This window comes from Vombatus ursinus, unplaced genomic scaffold, assembly GCF_900497805.2.
Source record: "Vombatus ursinus unplaced genomic scaffold, bare-nosed wombat genome assembly UNPS02000481.1, whole genome shotgun sequence".
NCBI lineage: Eukaryota > Metazoa > Chordata > Mammalia > Diprotodontia > Vombatidae > Vombatus > Vombatus ursinus.
This window is the reverse complement of record NW_020940259.1, coordinates 115,390-131,659: the sequence shown is the minus strand read 5'-3', so window position 1 is coordinate 131,659 and position 16,270 is coordinate 115,390. Positions and strand designations below refer to the sequence as shown.

The following is a 16,270-nucleotide window of genomic DNA, read 5'->3' as shown; positions in this document are numbered from 1 at the left end:
CCTATCCCCAAACTATGCTTACTCAATGACCTATATTTTATGGTGGCTTTTTAGACACATTCACCCAAAATCTATCAGCCACAAGCTGTTCCCCAGACCTTCATTCACTTCCTAGGAGCTTGGTGAAGAAGGAGCTTATGGCAGTAAGCTGAGGTAGTCTGGAGAAGCACAAGCCTAGCTGGTAGGTAATGAATTCTTAAAAAGAAAATAAAATTATTTGCCTACCAATTGATTTAATTTTAGTATATTAGAGAAATTTAAAGAAGAAAAACATCACAAACATGGGTTTCACCCAGACCTAGACCAGCTTTCAACGATAAGTTAAATTGTATATCCGTTTCTGAGTGCCGTGTTTTAGGAAAGACATTTACTAGCTGGAGTGACTACAAAAGAAGGAAATTTAAATGGTAAGAAGATTCAAAACCACTTCATGTAGGGATAATCTGAAAGAAATGAGAATATTTAGCCTGAAGAAGAGAAAAGTTTGAGAAAGTTGGTGGAACGTGAACAGTATCTTCATATTTGGAAGAACTAGATTTATTTTGCTTGGATTCAGGAGACAATACTAGACACAATGGGTGGAAATTACAAAGAGGTAGGGGTTTTTTTTTTTTGTTCAGTTTAAGGGAAAACTTCCTAAGAAATGGACATATAGAAGAATAAAATCAATTGACTCATCACTGGAAGTCTTTAGAGGGCCATATTTCAGGCATAGGTTGGACAAGATGACCTATGACCTTTCAATTCTCAGAGTCTATAACTAGAACTTTGAAATCAAAATCCAAAGTTATTTGTCAACAGGTGATATTCTTAGTATAACAATTCTAGCTAGGCTTTTTACTGAACAGTTAGACCATTGACTCCCAACCTGTGCTCACTGTGCCTCTAGTGGATCGAAAAGTTATTTCAATAGGTCCATCTCATAAATTATTCTGTAGGGTTAAAATAAAAAAATGGCCCTGGATTCAGGAGGACCTGAGTTCAAATCCGGCCTCAGACACATAACACTTACTAGCTGTGTGACCCTGGCAAGTCACTTAACCCCATTGCCTAGCCAAAAAAAAAGGAAAAAGAAAAAAAGAAAAAAAAGTCTCACATTCATATGTATTTCTATTTTTCCAATACATCTAGCTTCTACAAGGATTAAAAAGAGAATTTTATAATACACTGAATTCATAGTATATTTTACCATTGTTCATTTACTCAATCAATGAATACTATTAATTATTTTATGTTAAAAAGGAGTCATCATACTCAAAATGGTTACTAACCATTATGTTAGAAAAACAATTTAGTTCTTCTGGTTTTGTACAGCTAACTCCTGAACTAAGTTTATTTTTTTATGAAATAAAATAAAATATGGTCTCCTGGTGTAGGAATCTGCACTTCTTCAAATGAACAACATCAAGTCACTAATCATGAAAAGCTCTAGAACATTCTAGATTTGGGTGATTCATTTAAAATATGGAGAGATGTGTGACCTCAGTTATAGTTTCTCTCAGAAAAATACGATATATACAAAAACAAACCAAAAAAACAAACATTCTTTTTCTTCTGTGATCCATCTCTCAGATCATTAAGGCTTTTCATCATTTGAAATGGAGAAGTATGAATCATTGATTGCCACATATTGGCTCATTCATAAATCCACAGATCCACACTGAATAATGCACAATAGCCTTATCATGCAAGTTCATGTTAAAGCAATAAATAAAGACATTCTGAAAGAGTAAACTACATACAGTGTCTCTATTTCCTTTCTAATGGGACTCTACTGATAATTGTGGGAGCCAGGAGTCTTCTACTGCAGATTTCAAAGTAATATCTTATGGTAATTGATATAAAGTGTCTACCAAAAAATGCATGAAACCCACCCTATTCATAGCACTTAGAGTACTAAGAGGTCTTTTGGTTGATTGAAATAAGGTGAGAATAAATATGATAATTCTGCATGGAATTCATCCCCCTACAGACAGTCATTTGTATCTCTAACACTCAGGAAACTAAAATTAAATTAACAGGAAAATATGACTTTAAAATATATTTAATGAGTTCAAGCCTATTGGAAACTGCTAGGTCTGCTTAATGTGAGATGCACAGCTGGCCAGCACAGCAGTTACCCTCTCACTCTCTGTTTCCCTTCCCTAGAGCCTAGAGCACTGACCCCACACAGCCAAAAAATGCTGCTTCTGGTCCAGAGAAACAACAGTTCTTTTCACCTTTCAATGTCAGGGACTTTTGTTATTTTTTTTTCTCCCACAGGTTCAAATCCTTAAAAATAAACTTGCAGTTTTGATCAGTTTAAAACCCCAATAAAGAAGTACTTTGGCTTTTTACATTTATATTATGGTTATAGATATATACACTATATGTGTGTAAATGGATATATATTCATGCATATATACATTATGTATATATGTACTTATACATGTGCAGATATATATGTCATATAAATGTGTTTCTACCATATATGATTCCCATTTTATCAGAAAATGCCTGAAGAATGGGGGTGGATCTAAATCTAAAAGTCAGTTTCGTAGACATGGGCAAATTCCTACCAATTTTAGTGATAATTCTAGAACTGATCATATGAATCATAAGTAGCTCATGCGGACAGAGCTATGTCAGTGACTAAACAAAATGATGGCCAAGCAGAGCAGAAACCTAACTTGGTTACTCTGTCAAGAAGTCTACATACCAATAGACAATTCCTAATGCACCAGGACGTCTCTCTGCAGAACATGCTGAGTGAAACCAGATGTCCCTTTAATAGCTCGTGCCTGTCTCTGAAGAAAAAGAAGGCCAATGACTTGCAACTGGTAGGAAACAGATTTTTCCTCCACAGTCAGTATACAAACATGAAAGCAAAGTTAGGGATAGGGCAGAGCTATGATGTTATTCTATACTGCTTGGGAAGTTCTTAAAGGGCTAGTGGATGAAATTCTTGCATCAGCAAATGAGGGAAAATAGACCTTTTCTCCAAGGTACAGCTAAGGAGCAATTCATGACCTCTCAGTGGATAGTCTTGCCACCATATTTGTAGATTTATGTTGAATAAATTATGCCTTCAATGCATTCAAGAATCCTCTTTTGGCCTAAAAAGAGTTAGTGTAGCTTTCAGACCCACCCTCAAAGTTTTGCTTATTCACTGAGAGACTCTAATTGCAATTTCACACATCAGGTAATATGTTGTAATCATTTCCAAATCATTTCCAAAGATGCCCAGAAATAGCACATTTTTTTCACTGGTATAAATAATAATAATAGCTAGTATGTATATTGTGCTTTAAGTTTCATTATTTTGTTATCTCATTTGTTATCTCATATGATCCTCATCACAACTCTAGGAGGTAATTACTATTATTCTTCCCATTTTGCATATGAGGAAACTGAGGCAGACTGAGGGTTAAGTGACTTGCCAAGAATCACACAGCTAGTACGTATTTAAGACAAGATGTGAATTCAGGTCTTCTTAACTTTGGGTTCACCACTCTATCCACTAGGCTACATCCCTGGCTACATCCCTGGTGTAAGCCCCTCCCTGGACCTCAGTTGCTACAACCCTCATGAGGATCCTGTTCTTCAACTTGAGACTTTTAAGACAGCATAGGAGATCTCAGTGATTGAACCAGGGAGCAAAGATTTAACAAACACCCTTACTGGTCATCTTGGCTGAGTACTAGAGATCAGAAAAAGGAATACAGTGAGAAGGGAATGTTCATGCACTGCTCTCCCACATCATAAATTTGCCAATTAACACAAGCTCTGCATCTGCCTGAAAGGCACCAGGAGACAGTGCTGCAGTTGCAGCTGAACACAAAGACCCCCTCCCCTTACTGGCTCCCCAATCAACTGGATCAGATCCTCCTGTTTTTTAGCTCCATAGACTGACTGAGAAGGAATCAATACAGTATCTGTTCCAAGATGGTGATCCTTCTCTCCGAGGCTCCAAAGAAGATGAGAACCAGAGATGATGTCATGTTGTAATAAATCCCTCCTGAAGAATGGATTCTGTTCAGTTGTCAAAGGAGCTTCTTCAGAATTCTCACTATCCATGTAACCCATGAAATGAACTCCCTGAAGGTATTATCAGTGAACAGTTCATTGCCTGTAATCACTTGCTTACACTGAATTACCAGAAGGACAGAGCAATGAACCTGGAATCAAGAAGACCTAGGTTCTAATCCAATCTTAGCACTTACTAGCTGTGTGACCCTGGGCAAGTCACTTAACCCCTATTAGCCTCAGTTTCCTCATCTGTAAAATGAGTATAATAATATCACATACCTCCCAGGATTGTTGTGAGGATCCAATGAGTTAATCATAGTAAAGCACTTGGCATAGTGCCTGGCACATAGCAAGTCTTGTATAAAATGTTAACTATTTTTATTATTAAATGAGATAATATTTATAAAGCATTTTGACAACTTAAAGCACTATATAAATGCTAGATATCATTATTTTTGTTGTTGTGTTACAACAACAATAATTACAGGGATAAATAAAGGAGTATTATATACTTAACCATTGATAAAAACACACAGAAGATATCAAATTTGATGCCGCAATCCTCTTTGTCCTTAATATACTTTATACCCAGTGGGTATGTTTTGCAAGACCAGTTAGCATCAAAGTGTAATGGATAAAGTGCTAGACTCAGCATCAGAAAGACCCTAGAGCCTAAATCTGTAATACCTACCAATTGGAACCAGAGCCCAGGTTGTTGATACTCCTAAGGGAAACCACTAGACTAGACATGGTATCCTTGGAAACTGGGCTATATATGTCATTTATTTCCATTTCCAAGTTTTGGACCTGTGTTCAAACCCTGCCTCTGATATTTATTTGTCATGTAAACTGTGGCACCTCACTTAACCTCTCACCACTTCAGGTACATCACTTGTAAAATGGATCTATAGTCCCCCCGTCTCATACAATTATTGTGAGGATTAAATGAAAGATATTTTGCAAACCTTCAAGCACTTTACACACGTCAGTTACTGTTACTATACCACTACCACAGGAGAAATAAGCTTAGCACAAATGTGTTTGGATCCCTTTCTAAAAACAGCCTCTCATGCCCATCAATTGGGGAATGGCTGCGCAAGTTGTGGTATATGAATGTAATGGAATACTATTGTGCTATAAGAAATGATGAATAGGCTGACTTCAGAAAAACCTGGAAAGACTTGTATGGTCTGATGCTGAGTGAAGTGAGCAGAACCAGGAGAATGTTGTACACAATAACAGCCATGTTGTGTGATGACTAATATTGATAAACTTAACCCTTCCCAGCAATAGAAGGATCTAAGACATCTACAAAGGCTTCATGATGAAAAATGCTATCCACACCCAAAGAAAGAACTATGGAAGTTGAATTGCTATTTTTTTTATCTTCTGTTGAGTTTTGTTTCCTCTTTCTGGTGGTTCCTTCTATTGGTTCTAATTTTTACTTACAACATCACAAATGTGAAAATATGTTTAATAAGAATGTATATGTATAGCCTACATCAGGTTGTGTGCCATTTTGGGAAAGGTGGTGGGGAGGAAGGTAGAGAAAAATTTTAAACTCAAAAGCATATGGAAGTGATTGCTGATAAATCAAAATAAATTAATAAACAAATAAAAATAAAAATAAAAATAGCCTTTCCCTAAACCTCAGAGCTTCTGTCTGCTCTGCTTCAGCTCGCTCATGACCCAAAAACTCTGATTTTAGAGCTGGAAAATTTTAAACAGGAGAAAGAGAACTAGATCCAATAAGGAGATATACAAAGGTTTGGAAGCATCTTGATGTGGTAGAATAAGTGTTGAATTTGGAGTCACAGGACCTGAGTTTGAATCCAGACTCTGCCACTTACCACCTGTTTACTAATTTGCAAAATGAGAAGTGTGGAGTAGGTGGCTTTTAAGATCCCTTTCAGCCATAGATCTTGGATCCTATGGCATTTCAGAGATTATTCTTCAAATTGAGTGAGTTTGTAATGTCATTGCCCTCTGCTATCATCCTGTGATTTACTGTACCTGTATCCAGCACCAGCTTGAGAGGTGGGGGTTTAGGGTGCTTTCATTTGCTGAGAAATCTCTGGTAGGAATTTCTCTCCACCTGAATGCTGAAGTTGCCTGGTCAAAATGCATAAGGAAGCCTTTTATGATGTGAGTTTGTATTGAGGTGAGGTTTTTGCATGTGATCCCATATGAACATTCATTTCAATGTGAGGCAAAAACAGCTTGAATTTCAAACTGTCCATGTTCTAAACCACCAGGAGGACAATAGAGTTGCCCCCTTTATAATACTGCACCTATCTACCAACAGGCTGAGCTTTAACCTTCTTGGTTTAGTACAGAAAATGTGCTTATTCACCACATGTAACAACCCTTTACCCCAATGAGTTCATGCAGATCTGTTAAGCAATTGTCTTCAGTGACCACATCCAGAGCTAAGCACTTTTCAATAAACTAACACCTTTGCTCACAAAAGCTATGATCTTAGGAATTCCAGTAAGTCTTTGATTTACCTCCCATTGCCTTCTTAATCTGCAATCTGTCTCCTATGCCTGCTCAGCATAGAGTGACACAGGGTACTCATGATAAATCTGCCTGCAGTCTGCATAAGGACCACATGCCTTGAAACTGATCATTGACTTATATTATGAGCTTGCACATAAACTACCTGAAGATTATTATGAACTTAGATTTTCATGGGCGGGGGACAATAAATAATCAACAATATAGCCTAAACCCAAAAGAAGTCTCCACAGAGTGAACATTTGGGTGGGGGAAATTATAATTAGCTTCTTTTTGCAGTGTCACTGAAAGCAGGCTCAAGTGCTGGTGTCTCAGGAGAGATCAAGTTAATTCTTGCCTGTGGGGTGGCATTTTAGCCTGTGAAATCCAAGATAAAAAATATTAGGAAACCCAAGGGATAGGTACACCTTTCCATGAAAAGACTAAGGGACCAAAATGTAACTCACCTAAGTGTGTGTGTGTGTGAGTGTGTGTGTGTGTGTGAGAGACAGAGAGAGTGTGTGTTTACAAATGTTTACAAATTCATACACACTTCCCAACATCCATAAAATTTTTCATGTTCATGTACAAGTTGGCCTTATGCCTATCTAAATCTCAGGACACTAGTACAGTAAATGCAGTATATTTCATACAAATTGGAATCAACATACAATCAGGCATTTATCTTTTCATAAAGCTGAGGTTCTTGACCTTTTTTGTATTCTGAAACCCTTTGGCAGACTAAGAACCCCTTCTGTGAATAATGTTCTTAAATGCATAAAATAAAATAGATAAAAAGCAAACCAATGATATTGAAATGCAGTTAAAATATTTAAAAATAAACAGAGACCTCTGTTTAAGAACCACAGATTTAGAGTGAGGCATTTACTTTCCAAGCCTTTCCTACCAGTTGCAATTTAACCTTGGAACCAGAAACTAAACATCTGTAGAGGTAAAGAATTGTCACTTAAAATCATGGGAGATTTTCAAGAAACTATGATGCTTCTGATCAAAACTACAGGAATTAAACCACTGTGAACAGGAAAACTACAGGGTACAGATTATTGCATTGAAGGTAAATGCAATGAAATCCTCTTATACTGAAAGTGGAGTGCCTACAAAAGAGATGAGTGTTAGGGGAGAAGAGATAGTAATAAGATCCTTTCCCTCCACACCTTCTCAGAGCTTGAACCTGTCTTCACACCTTCCTCTCCAGTTCCCCTGATTTCATATCTCCCCAGCTTCACCAGATAAATAATACTTGATTCCCATGTAGTTCACTGTGTCCCCCTTCCATCCTCATTCCCACTCCATCCTCTCCACTTTACCCCAGGGCTACTGAATGAATTGGGATAGAATGAAAAGGATGGGATAGAAAGTGAGAAAGGAGGGGCCAATTTCCATTCTGTTTTGATAATCTAATTTAGATTAATTTTATAATTATATATTACATACATATATAATATTTTATATATAATATAATTATAATTAAATAATATAATTAAAATAAAATTAATTTCAGACACATAGGTCACAAATTTAGAGGTAGATGTGACCTTAGAGAAAACATACTCCAACTTCCTCTTTTACTCAATGTGGAAACTGAGGCCCAGCATATTTAAGTGACTTTTCCAAGGTCACACAAGTAGCAAGTGGCAAAGGTTAAGATTTAACCTAGGTCCTCTGACTCCAAATTCAGGTAAATGGGACAGCTCTTTTCAATGCACCTAGTCTGGGTGCCAGGGGTGGCAGAGCACGAAAGAAGATAAAAGGGCAGAGATACAGAGGTAAAAGAAAAGACAAAAAGTCACTTCAATATCATGTCAAAATATTCAAATCCATCCCAACCTGAGTTAAGAGGAGGCCATGGTAGGGTGGGGAGAGAAGTTTCACTCTATATGACATTAGTACCCAAGGGCTAGATTTACAATAAAATCATGAACCCCTATTGCACTAGCTGTTACTTACTTTAGTTACTAAAAATATGACTAGAAATTTTTCAATGGACATCCTACATAAACAAGACCAGCCTGCACAGACCAACACCATAGCCCCAAAGCTCACAATATGAACAAGCTTTTTTTATACCAAAAGAAAACTCATAGTGTGAATGGCAAAACATAGACCATTTTTCCTTGGAGCTACTAATAAATAACTTCTTGTTTTTACCACTATAAAGAATAACACTGATTTTTAGGTCTTTTTTTCATTTCTTTGTCAGAACTATCTCTCAGTAATTAATAGTTTAAAAAAAAAACCTCTGTTTCTCAATAGATTCTTAGAACAAGCCCTAGTACAGCTGGAAGGAAAGCTAACTGTGGACAAAGTAGTGATCAATCACTATCTGCAATAATAAAGGAATGGACTTTTATAAAATTGCAGTTCTGTAGAGAGAGACACAGAGATGGAAAGAGTCAGAGACAGAGTCAGAGACAGAAACAGAGACAGAGAGAGCTGAGCAAATGGATTCTGGATTCCAAACAGAGAAGGGCTAGTGAGAGATGCCCACAGGGAATTACAACATGAATAATTTTGCATGAAACTCTGAGGACCAGAATCTGGCCAGGATTCCTGACCATCACCCTCACAGCCTCACCTCATTGGGAGTAGTGGACTCATTTTTAAGAATGATCAGGTTCTGTGCACTCTGCCCACTTTGACCAGTCAGATGTCTGCTGTCAGTCACCACAGCATGTGGCCCAGGGCCAGTCTGGGCCCCTGTGTTGTAAAACATGAATGTGTCACTTCCTGAGCCTGCTGTTAGACAGGCCTTATAGCAATAGGTCTTAGTGAGGGAGCCATTCCCCCGAACCTCAATAAAGTGGGGCTGAACTTTCAAACCATGTGGGATCCTTGCATCAATGTTGTTATTAGCTTGTTTGTAGAGGTCTGCAGGACACCTCTCCCTGACCCCGCAAAAGCCCCCACAGCATGAGGTGCCATATGCAGTGTAATGATAGCATTTGATAATAGTCAAAACAATGATTGTCAAAAGGAATATAAATGAAACTGTGCTCAGTGCAATAATGAGATAAAGTGTAATCTCTGAATATGTTCGAGTATTCTTAATATGTCTTCTGGTGTCAGGGAGTATTTTTGAAACCCTGTCCACTACAGCAACTGTAATAACCACTGAGGCAGACAGGGATGGCTGTCCATTGTCCCTGACCAGAACTGTCAGATTGAAAGTGGACATGTTCTCATCACCCAGTTTCTGGGTAGTCCTTATTTCTCCTGTGTGGAGCTCCACTTTGAAAAGGTCAGGGTCCGAGGCCTGGGCTAAATAGTAGAAGAGCCAAGCATTTTGCCCTGAATCTGAGTCCATGGCTATTACCTTGGTGACCAAGTATCCAGCTGCAGCTGTTCGAGGAACCATCTCCATGGCTATTGATGAATTGGTTGAGGTAGGGTACAAGATCTGTGGAGCATGGTCATTGGCATCCACTACATATATATTGGCAGTGACTGTACTGCTCAATGGAGGGCTGCCCCTGTCCCGGGCCTCCACAATCACATCAAACTCCCGCAACTTCTCATAGTCAAAGGAGCTGACCGAGTAGATGTTACCAGTGACCCCATTTATGGACACATAGGAGGTGACTGGCAGCCCTTGGATTTCCTTCTCTAAAAGGGAATAGGTTACCTCGGCATTCTGGTTGGCATCTATGTCTGTGGCTTGCACGGTGCATAGCAGCTCCCCTGGGATGTTATTCTCGGGGACATAGACTGAATATGCAGCTTCCTGGAAACGTGGAGGGTTGTCATTGACGTCAGAAATCTCCACCCGGATTGTCTGTTGGGAGGTAAGTTGAGGAATCCCTGCATCAGTGGCTGTCAATGTGATGTTGTAAGCGGCCACTCTCTCCCTGTCCAGGGGACCACTCACCTCCAAGGAATAGGAGTTCCCTAGCCCGTTGAGTCGGAAAGGCAGAGAAGCTGGGAGGCTGAGGCTCACCCTCTGGTTAGAGCCAGAGTCCTGGTCGTTGACACTCATGAAGGCGACCACTGTGCTAGGCATGGCATCCTCAGACACTGGGCTATACACATCAGTGACCACCACCTCAGGGGCGTTGTCATTCACATCCACGATGTCCACCAGTACCTTGCAGTGACCAGCCATGGGCACAGGACCACGGTCAGTGGCCTGTACATAAATCTGATAGGAAGAGGCTTCTTCATAGTCCAGGGCCCCACTCACTCTTACCTCTCCAGTCACTGGGTTGATGCTGAAGAGTTGCCTCTCCCTTTCGGAAGTGTAGCTGCTGAAGGAGTAAACCAGTTCGCCATTGGAGCCCTCGTCTGGGTCCGATGCATTCAACTTCACCACCAAGGTTCCCGGGGGCGAGTCCTCCCTCAGCTGAACACGATAAGTAGATTGGTCAAAGGCGGGAGAGTTGTCATTAGTGTCCAAGACATTAACGACGATCTGTGCAGTGCCCGAGCGGGGCGGGCTGCCCCCGTCCACTGCTGTGAGGACCAGGCGATGCAAAGTAGCCTGCTCTCTGTCTAGGCCCTTGCGCAGCACCAACTCCAGCACCTTACTGTTCTCCTGAAGGGGCTTGAGGTCCAGGGCGAAATGCTCATTGGGGCTGAGTTGATAGTTCTGCACCGAGTTGGTCCCCACGTCCGGGTCCTGCGCGCTCTCGATATGGAAGCGCGTCCCCGGAGCAACAGACTCACTCACTTCCAGCTGGTAATCCGGTCGCGGAAAGCGAGGCGAGTTGTCGTTGATGTCCAGCACCTCCACCTCGACCGCACTCACTGCCACAGGGCTGTGGGCCAACACCTCCAAGTGGAGCAGGCAGCGGGGCCGCTGCTCGCAAAGTGCCTCTCGGTCCATGCGCTCGTTGACGAAGAGCTTGCCATTCGTTAAGTCAAGCTCCAGGTATCGCGGGCTCGGTGCGCCCAGGTGGTTAATGCGCAGACAGCCCGGCCCCAGGCGCCGCAGCTCGAGCCCCAGGGCACTGGCCAAGTTTCCTACCAACGAGCCGGGCTCCTGCTCTTCCGGCACTGAGTAGCGCAACGGGGAGGCCTCCGGGCCCGGCAGCAGCATCGCCAGCAGCAGCAATAGCAGCACCGGGGACTGGAGCACCAGGAGCAGCGGGAGCCCCGCAGCCTCCGACCCACGCCGGGGACCCTCAGGCTCCATAGCCGCCAGCCGCCAGCCGCCAGGGCAGCCGCGGAGCCCGGCTACTCAAGGAGAGGCTGTTCTCAGCCCCGACCCCGCCTCCGCCTCCGCTCCCGTGGCCACCGGCTCCTCCAGGGTTCTTACATTAGCAGACATCTCCGGCCGCTTCCAGTGCCGCACGCCGCCACCGCCCCTGCTATGGTATCCGGGCCTCTCCACCAGCACTGCCGCCCCACACCCCGGCCCCGCCCGCGCTGCTTGGGGCCTCTCGGCAGCTCCAGCTCAACCTTGCAGTGCTTGGCCGTGGCTCAGCTTCCTGCCGCTGCTACTGCCGCTGCTGCGGCCCCTCCAGGGGGAGGGAAGATGAAGGAATAGGAGCAGAGAGGGAGGAGCACTGAGTGGTTTCAGAACGAATTCAACACCGAGGCGGTGGACAGCGACCTCGAACCGCCCCGCCCAGTCCTCAGCACCAACAGTACCCAGGCTCTCTTCTTTCCCCTACCGAATCAGCTCGAAAACAAATGAAATATAAATAGAACATAACTGGAAAAGAGCCACTCCCTTTGTTCCTGTATCATCCCCACCCTGCAGCACCCTCCCACCCCCACCCCAGCTACCCAAGACTTTTCAGCAGCCCAAAGGATTTTTTCAAGGGTTGATTTCCGGTGGGGGGGGGGGTTTGAGGTGGTGTGGGAAGAGATGAAAAACATCACCCAAAATGGACAATAAACCGGACTCCGGGTAGCAGCACACGGCGTGAAAGATAGAGAGCTGGCCCCGAATCTGGAAAGATCTGGATTCAAGTGCCGCCTCTGAGGAGTACTGTGAACCTGGGCGAGTTATTAACCTCTCAGTGATCTAGGCAACTTCTCTAAGATTAAGTCGCAGACCAGTTACCAGTGAAATAACACGTCCAGTCGCTATTCTCTCTGGCAGTGCCTCAGAATGAGTCTGCAAGTATAATTTATAAAAATTCGACACTGAAGTAGTCTTCATTAAAAAAGATAACTTAAGTAATGCATTTAGTAAGCACTATACAAATGGCTGCAATTGCTATCATGCAAAGGGCCCAGTAATCTGTATTAGGAAAACTCTCTGGGATGCGTGGTGGTACAAAGTGAATCTGTCTACTGACCTTTCCTGGAAAGACTCCCAAACACTGCACAATATTTGACATCTGTGAGAAGAGGGAGGAAGAAATAGAATGTAGCAGAAAGCCAAAAGCATATGGGCATATGACTACACATGATAGATATATAAGTGTAAACATATATGGAGGGAGGGAAGGGGTGAGAGAAAAGGCTGAATCTCATTTCCACATCACCAACTGCCTGATGGACTCTGGCATCTATCTAAATAGTTGATGCTGAAGTTGATGCCTTTTCCTTTCAGCAGTGTAAGCTGCTAAAGGAGTTAGGAGTACACCAATTCACTATTGGACCTCTCAACCTCTCTAACACTGAACTTGACATCTTCCTTACTAAATCTTTTCCTTCTCCCAACTTCTCTTTCTGTTCTAAGTGCCACAAGCAGTCACTCAGGCTCAAAATCTGAGTCATATCTGATTCTTCTCTTTTTCTAATCCTCCATGTCCAATTAGATGCCAATTCTTGTCAATTCTACCTCCAGAATATCCTTTACACCCATTCTTTTATTTTTACTCTAACTGCTAACCAATTTAGTCTCACCTCTGTTCCTGGGACTATGTTAATGGCTTTCTAATTTGTATGCTTTCCTTCCTTATCTCCTCTCTCCAAGTCATCTTCCACAGAACTTTCATAATGATCTTCCTAAGGCATGTGTCTGCCCATTTCAGCTCTCTTCCCAAACCTTTCAGTGGTTCCCTGTTGTCTGTAGGCTTTAAGATTTTTCACAATCTTCCCAATCTACATTTCCAAGTTTATTTTACTATACATTCCAGCCAAGCTGGACAACTATTCAATTTAATTCAATTCCACCAACAGTTGACAAAACTCTTTTTTTCCTCAGCTCAGTTCTTCCCCACAGGCAGTCCTTCAAACTTGGAATATATTTCTTACCTTCACCTTTCAAAATCACACCCCTCCCCCTGGATTTTTTAAAAACTCAGTTCAAGTGTGAGACCTCCTCCAAGAAACCTTTCCTGATCTTCTCAACTGAAATGTTTCCTTTTCTACCAGTAGAATGTAAACTTCTTGGAGAATCATAGGATTATAGATTCAGAGTTGGAAAGGGAGGAAAGGAGAAAGAGGCAGGTGAAGGGAATAAGCATTTTATAGCTCTTTCTCTGTGCCAAGCAGTGTGCTAAGTGCTTTACAAATATTCTCTTGTAATCTTCACAACAACCCTGTAAGGAAGTTGCTATTATTATCCCTATTTGACAGTTGAGGAAACTGAGGTTGAGTGATTCTCTGAGGGTCACACAGCTAGTAAGTATATGAGGTTGGATCTGAATACAGGTCTTCCTGATTCCAGGGCTAGTGCTCTATCCATGGCACAAACTAGCTGCCACAAGAAGCTAGCTGTAAGGGATCTCATAGGCCATGTGTCATTTTTCCCTATTACTCCTAGAATCTAGAACAGTGCCTTGAACATACTAAGTACTTAGTAAATTTTGAACTAAATTGACTTCTGAGATTCCTTTTTTTCAAGAGCCTGTAAAATCATCACCACAAGAGTGATCCTTACTTAGACTAGTATTCATACCCAATTATTTCTTTGTTTATTTATGTGTTCATATTTCACAAACATAAAATATTCACCATCCTGGTTCCCATGACTGATTCTCATACTCCTAAGAGCTTAGAGATTTCTGCTATCACTTCTCTGTCTCTGTTTCATATTGCTTTCTCTCTCTAATCATTCTATTCCTTCTCTCTATACTGCAGATACAGCCTTATTTCCATCCTAGACTCCTCTTTCTCAGAATAATTATGAGTCATTAGCTTTTGGGTTTTTTTTTATTCTGCCTTTTCACTCTTCCCTCCATTTCCTTATTTCCTGATAGCCTCTGGCTACTTCATCTTCCTTAGCAGACTTTCCTTTGCCCTGGGGAACTTTTTCTTACTAAGGGAGAACATGCAACAAGAAAACTACAAGATACTCTGGCATGATGTACTACCCTGCTTATGTTAGAGTTAACTGGGAAGGCCTGGAGTGTGGTAATCCAGACTCAGGAGTTTTTGTGTTCTGAACTTGTTCACTTGTTTTTCAGTCATGTCTACTCTTTATGACCCCATTTGGGGTTTTGTTGGCATAGATACTGGAGTGGTTTGCCATTTCCTTCTCCAGCTCATTTTACAGATGAGGAAACCAAATCAAACAGGTTTAAGTGACTTGCTCAGGGTCACACAGTTAGTAAGTGTCTGAGGTCACATTTGAACTCGGGAGGATGAGTGTTCCTGACTCTAGGTCCAGCACTCTATCCACTGCACCACCTAGTTGCCCATGTTCTGAACTAGTGCACCATAATTTATAATGCTTTCTTTTCCTCTTCTTTCCATTATGTCCCTTTTCTCCATTCTAACAATTCAGTTACAGATAATCCTTCTGCCTGTCTTTTACCAGTGTCATATATTTTTCTCCCTGTCTTTACTTCCCTCAAGGGTGCCAGGGTAGAGAGTTACATTTATTATATTCTTTTTCTTAACACTCCTGCTCCTCCCTCTTCCTCAGTCCTCCCTGAACTCCCTATCTGGCCCCACATTTACTCCATCCACTGTTGCTGTTTTGAGAATTTGAACTTAAATAGCCCTGGGCTTTCAACTACACTAATGTGGACCTGGCCTATGTCCTCATACATTTGTTTCTGAAAACAAATGACATGTAAATGGAGTGCAGTTATAAACTGTCAGGAAGAAAACAACCTCTGCTTTCACCTCATTGTCTCTCCCCTAGTGCTCCCTCATCTTAGATGCCGCAATCTCTGTGTGGTAACTCAAAGGTCTGGCTTCTGGGCTTTGATCATTCCTGACTTTGTTTAGTAAATGAGTCTTTTCAAGGTAGGGTGAATTTTATTTTTCTGAAAGCTCACAGGAACCAAACACAAAGAGAGATGTGAAGGTGAGTCCTTTCTGGGGCCCAGAATGTGCTTTCACAGGACATAAACTAGATTATCCCCTCTAGTCTGTAAAGATTAAAAGACTCAACCTGAGGTTTAGTCTTTCAGTACTTTTGAGGGTACTTACAGCTGAGGTCTTTGGTAACATGTCAAACATTTCCATAAGGAATGTGACATAAAGAACTAACTTGCTCGCCATCTGACTCCACATTGATTTCTCTCCAAGCACCCTCCTCCAAAGCCAACCTTTCAGGCAGACAGTTAAAGGACAGAGACTTTACCCAAGAAATATCAACCTTGATCTCTCTATTTTACCAACACAGTTTTATTCCTTTTAGCTTTGAAATTTTCCCTATTAATACAAATAACTCTTAGGCTATGTTAAGTTTTATCAGATGTGAGAAATGAAAAGTTAAGTTTCCACGTAAGTAGATAAGAAATCGGCATAGACAAGCTAACTTCTCTGTCGGGGGGGGGGGGGGGGGGAGGAGGGAAGTGATAACACAATTCTAGGCACATAATGTATGTTAAGGGTGGGGCATATAAGGAAGATTGTAACCTAGAAGGATTAGGATCAATCCTGATCCAGAAGGGAGGAG

General features: G+C 41.6%; 1 protein-coding gene across 6 annotated transcripts in view; it reads right to left on the bottom strand.

Annotated features, from left to right (window-relative positions):
- The window catches only part of LOC114036550 (protocadherin alpha-C2), a 181,259-nt gene that overhangs the window by 49,633 nt on the left and 115,356 nt on the right, over positions 1-16,270 (bottom strand). Inside the window, exon 1 of one of the 6 annotated variants that reach the window (XM_027853499.1) lies at positions 9,839-11,601. The exons of the other annotated variants lie outside the window; for them this stretch is intronic. Within the exon in view, the coding sequence (XP_027709300.1) occupies positions 9,839-11,557 (1,719 nt within the window). The 5' untranslated portion in view covers positions 11,558-11,601. Of the gene's footprint in view, positions 1-9,838; positions 11,602-16,270 lie in introns of those variants that run through there. 6 annotated transcript variants of the gene reach the window in all.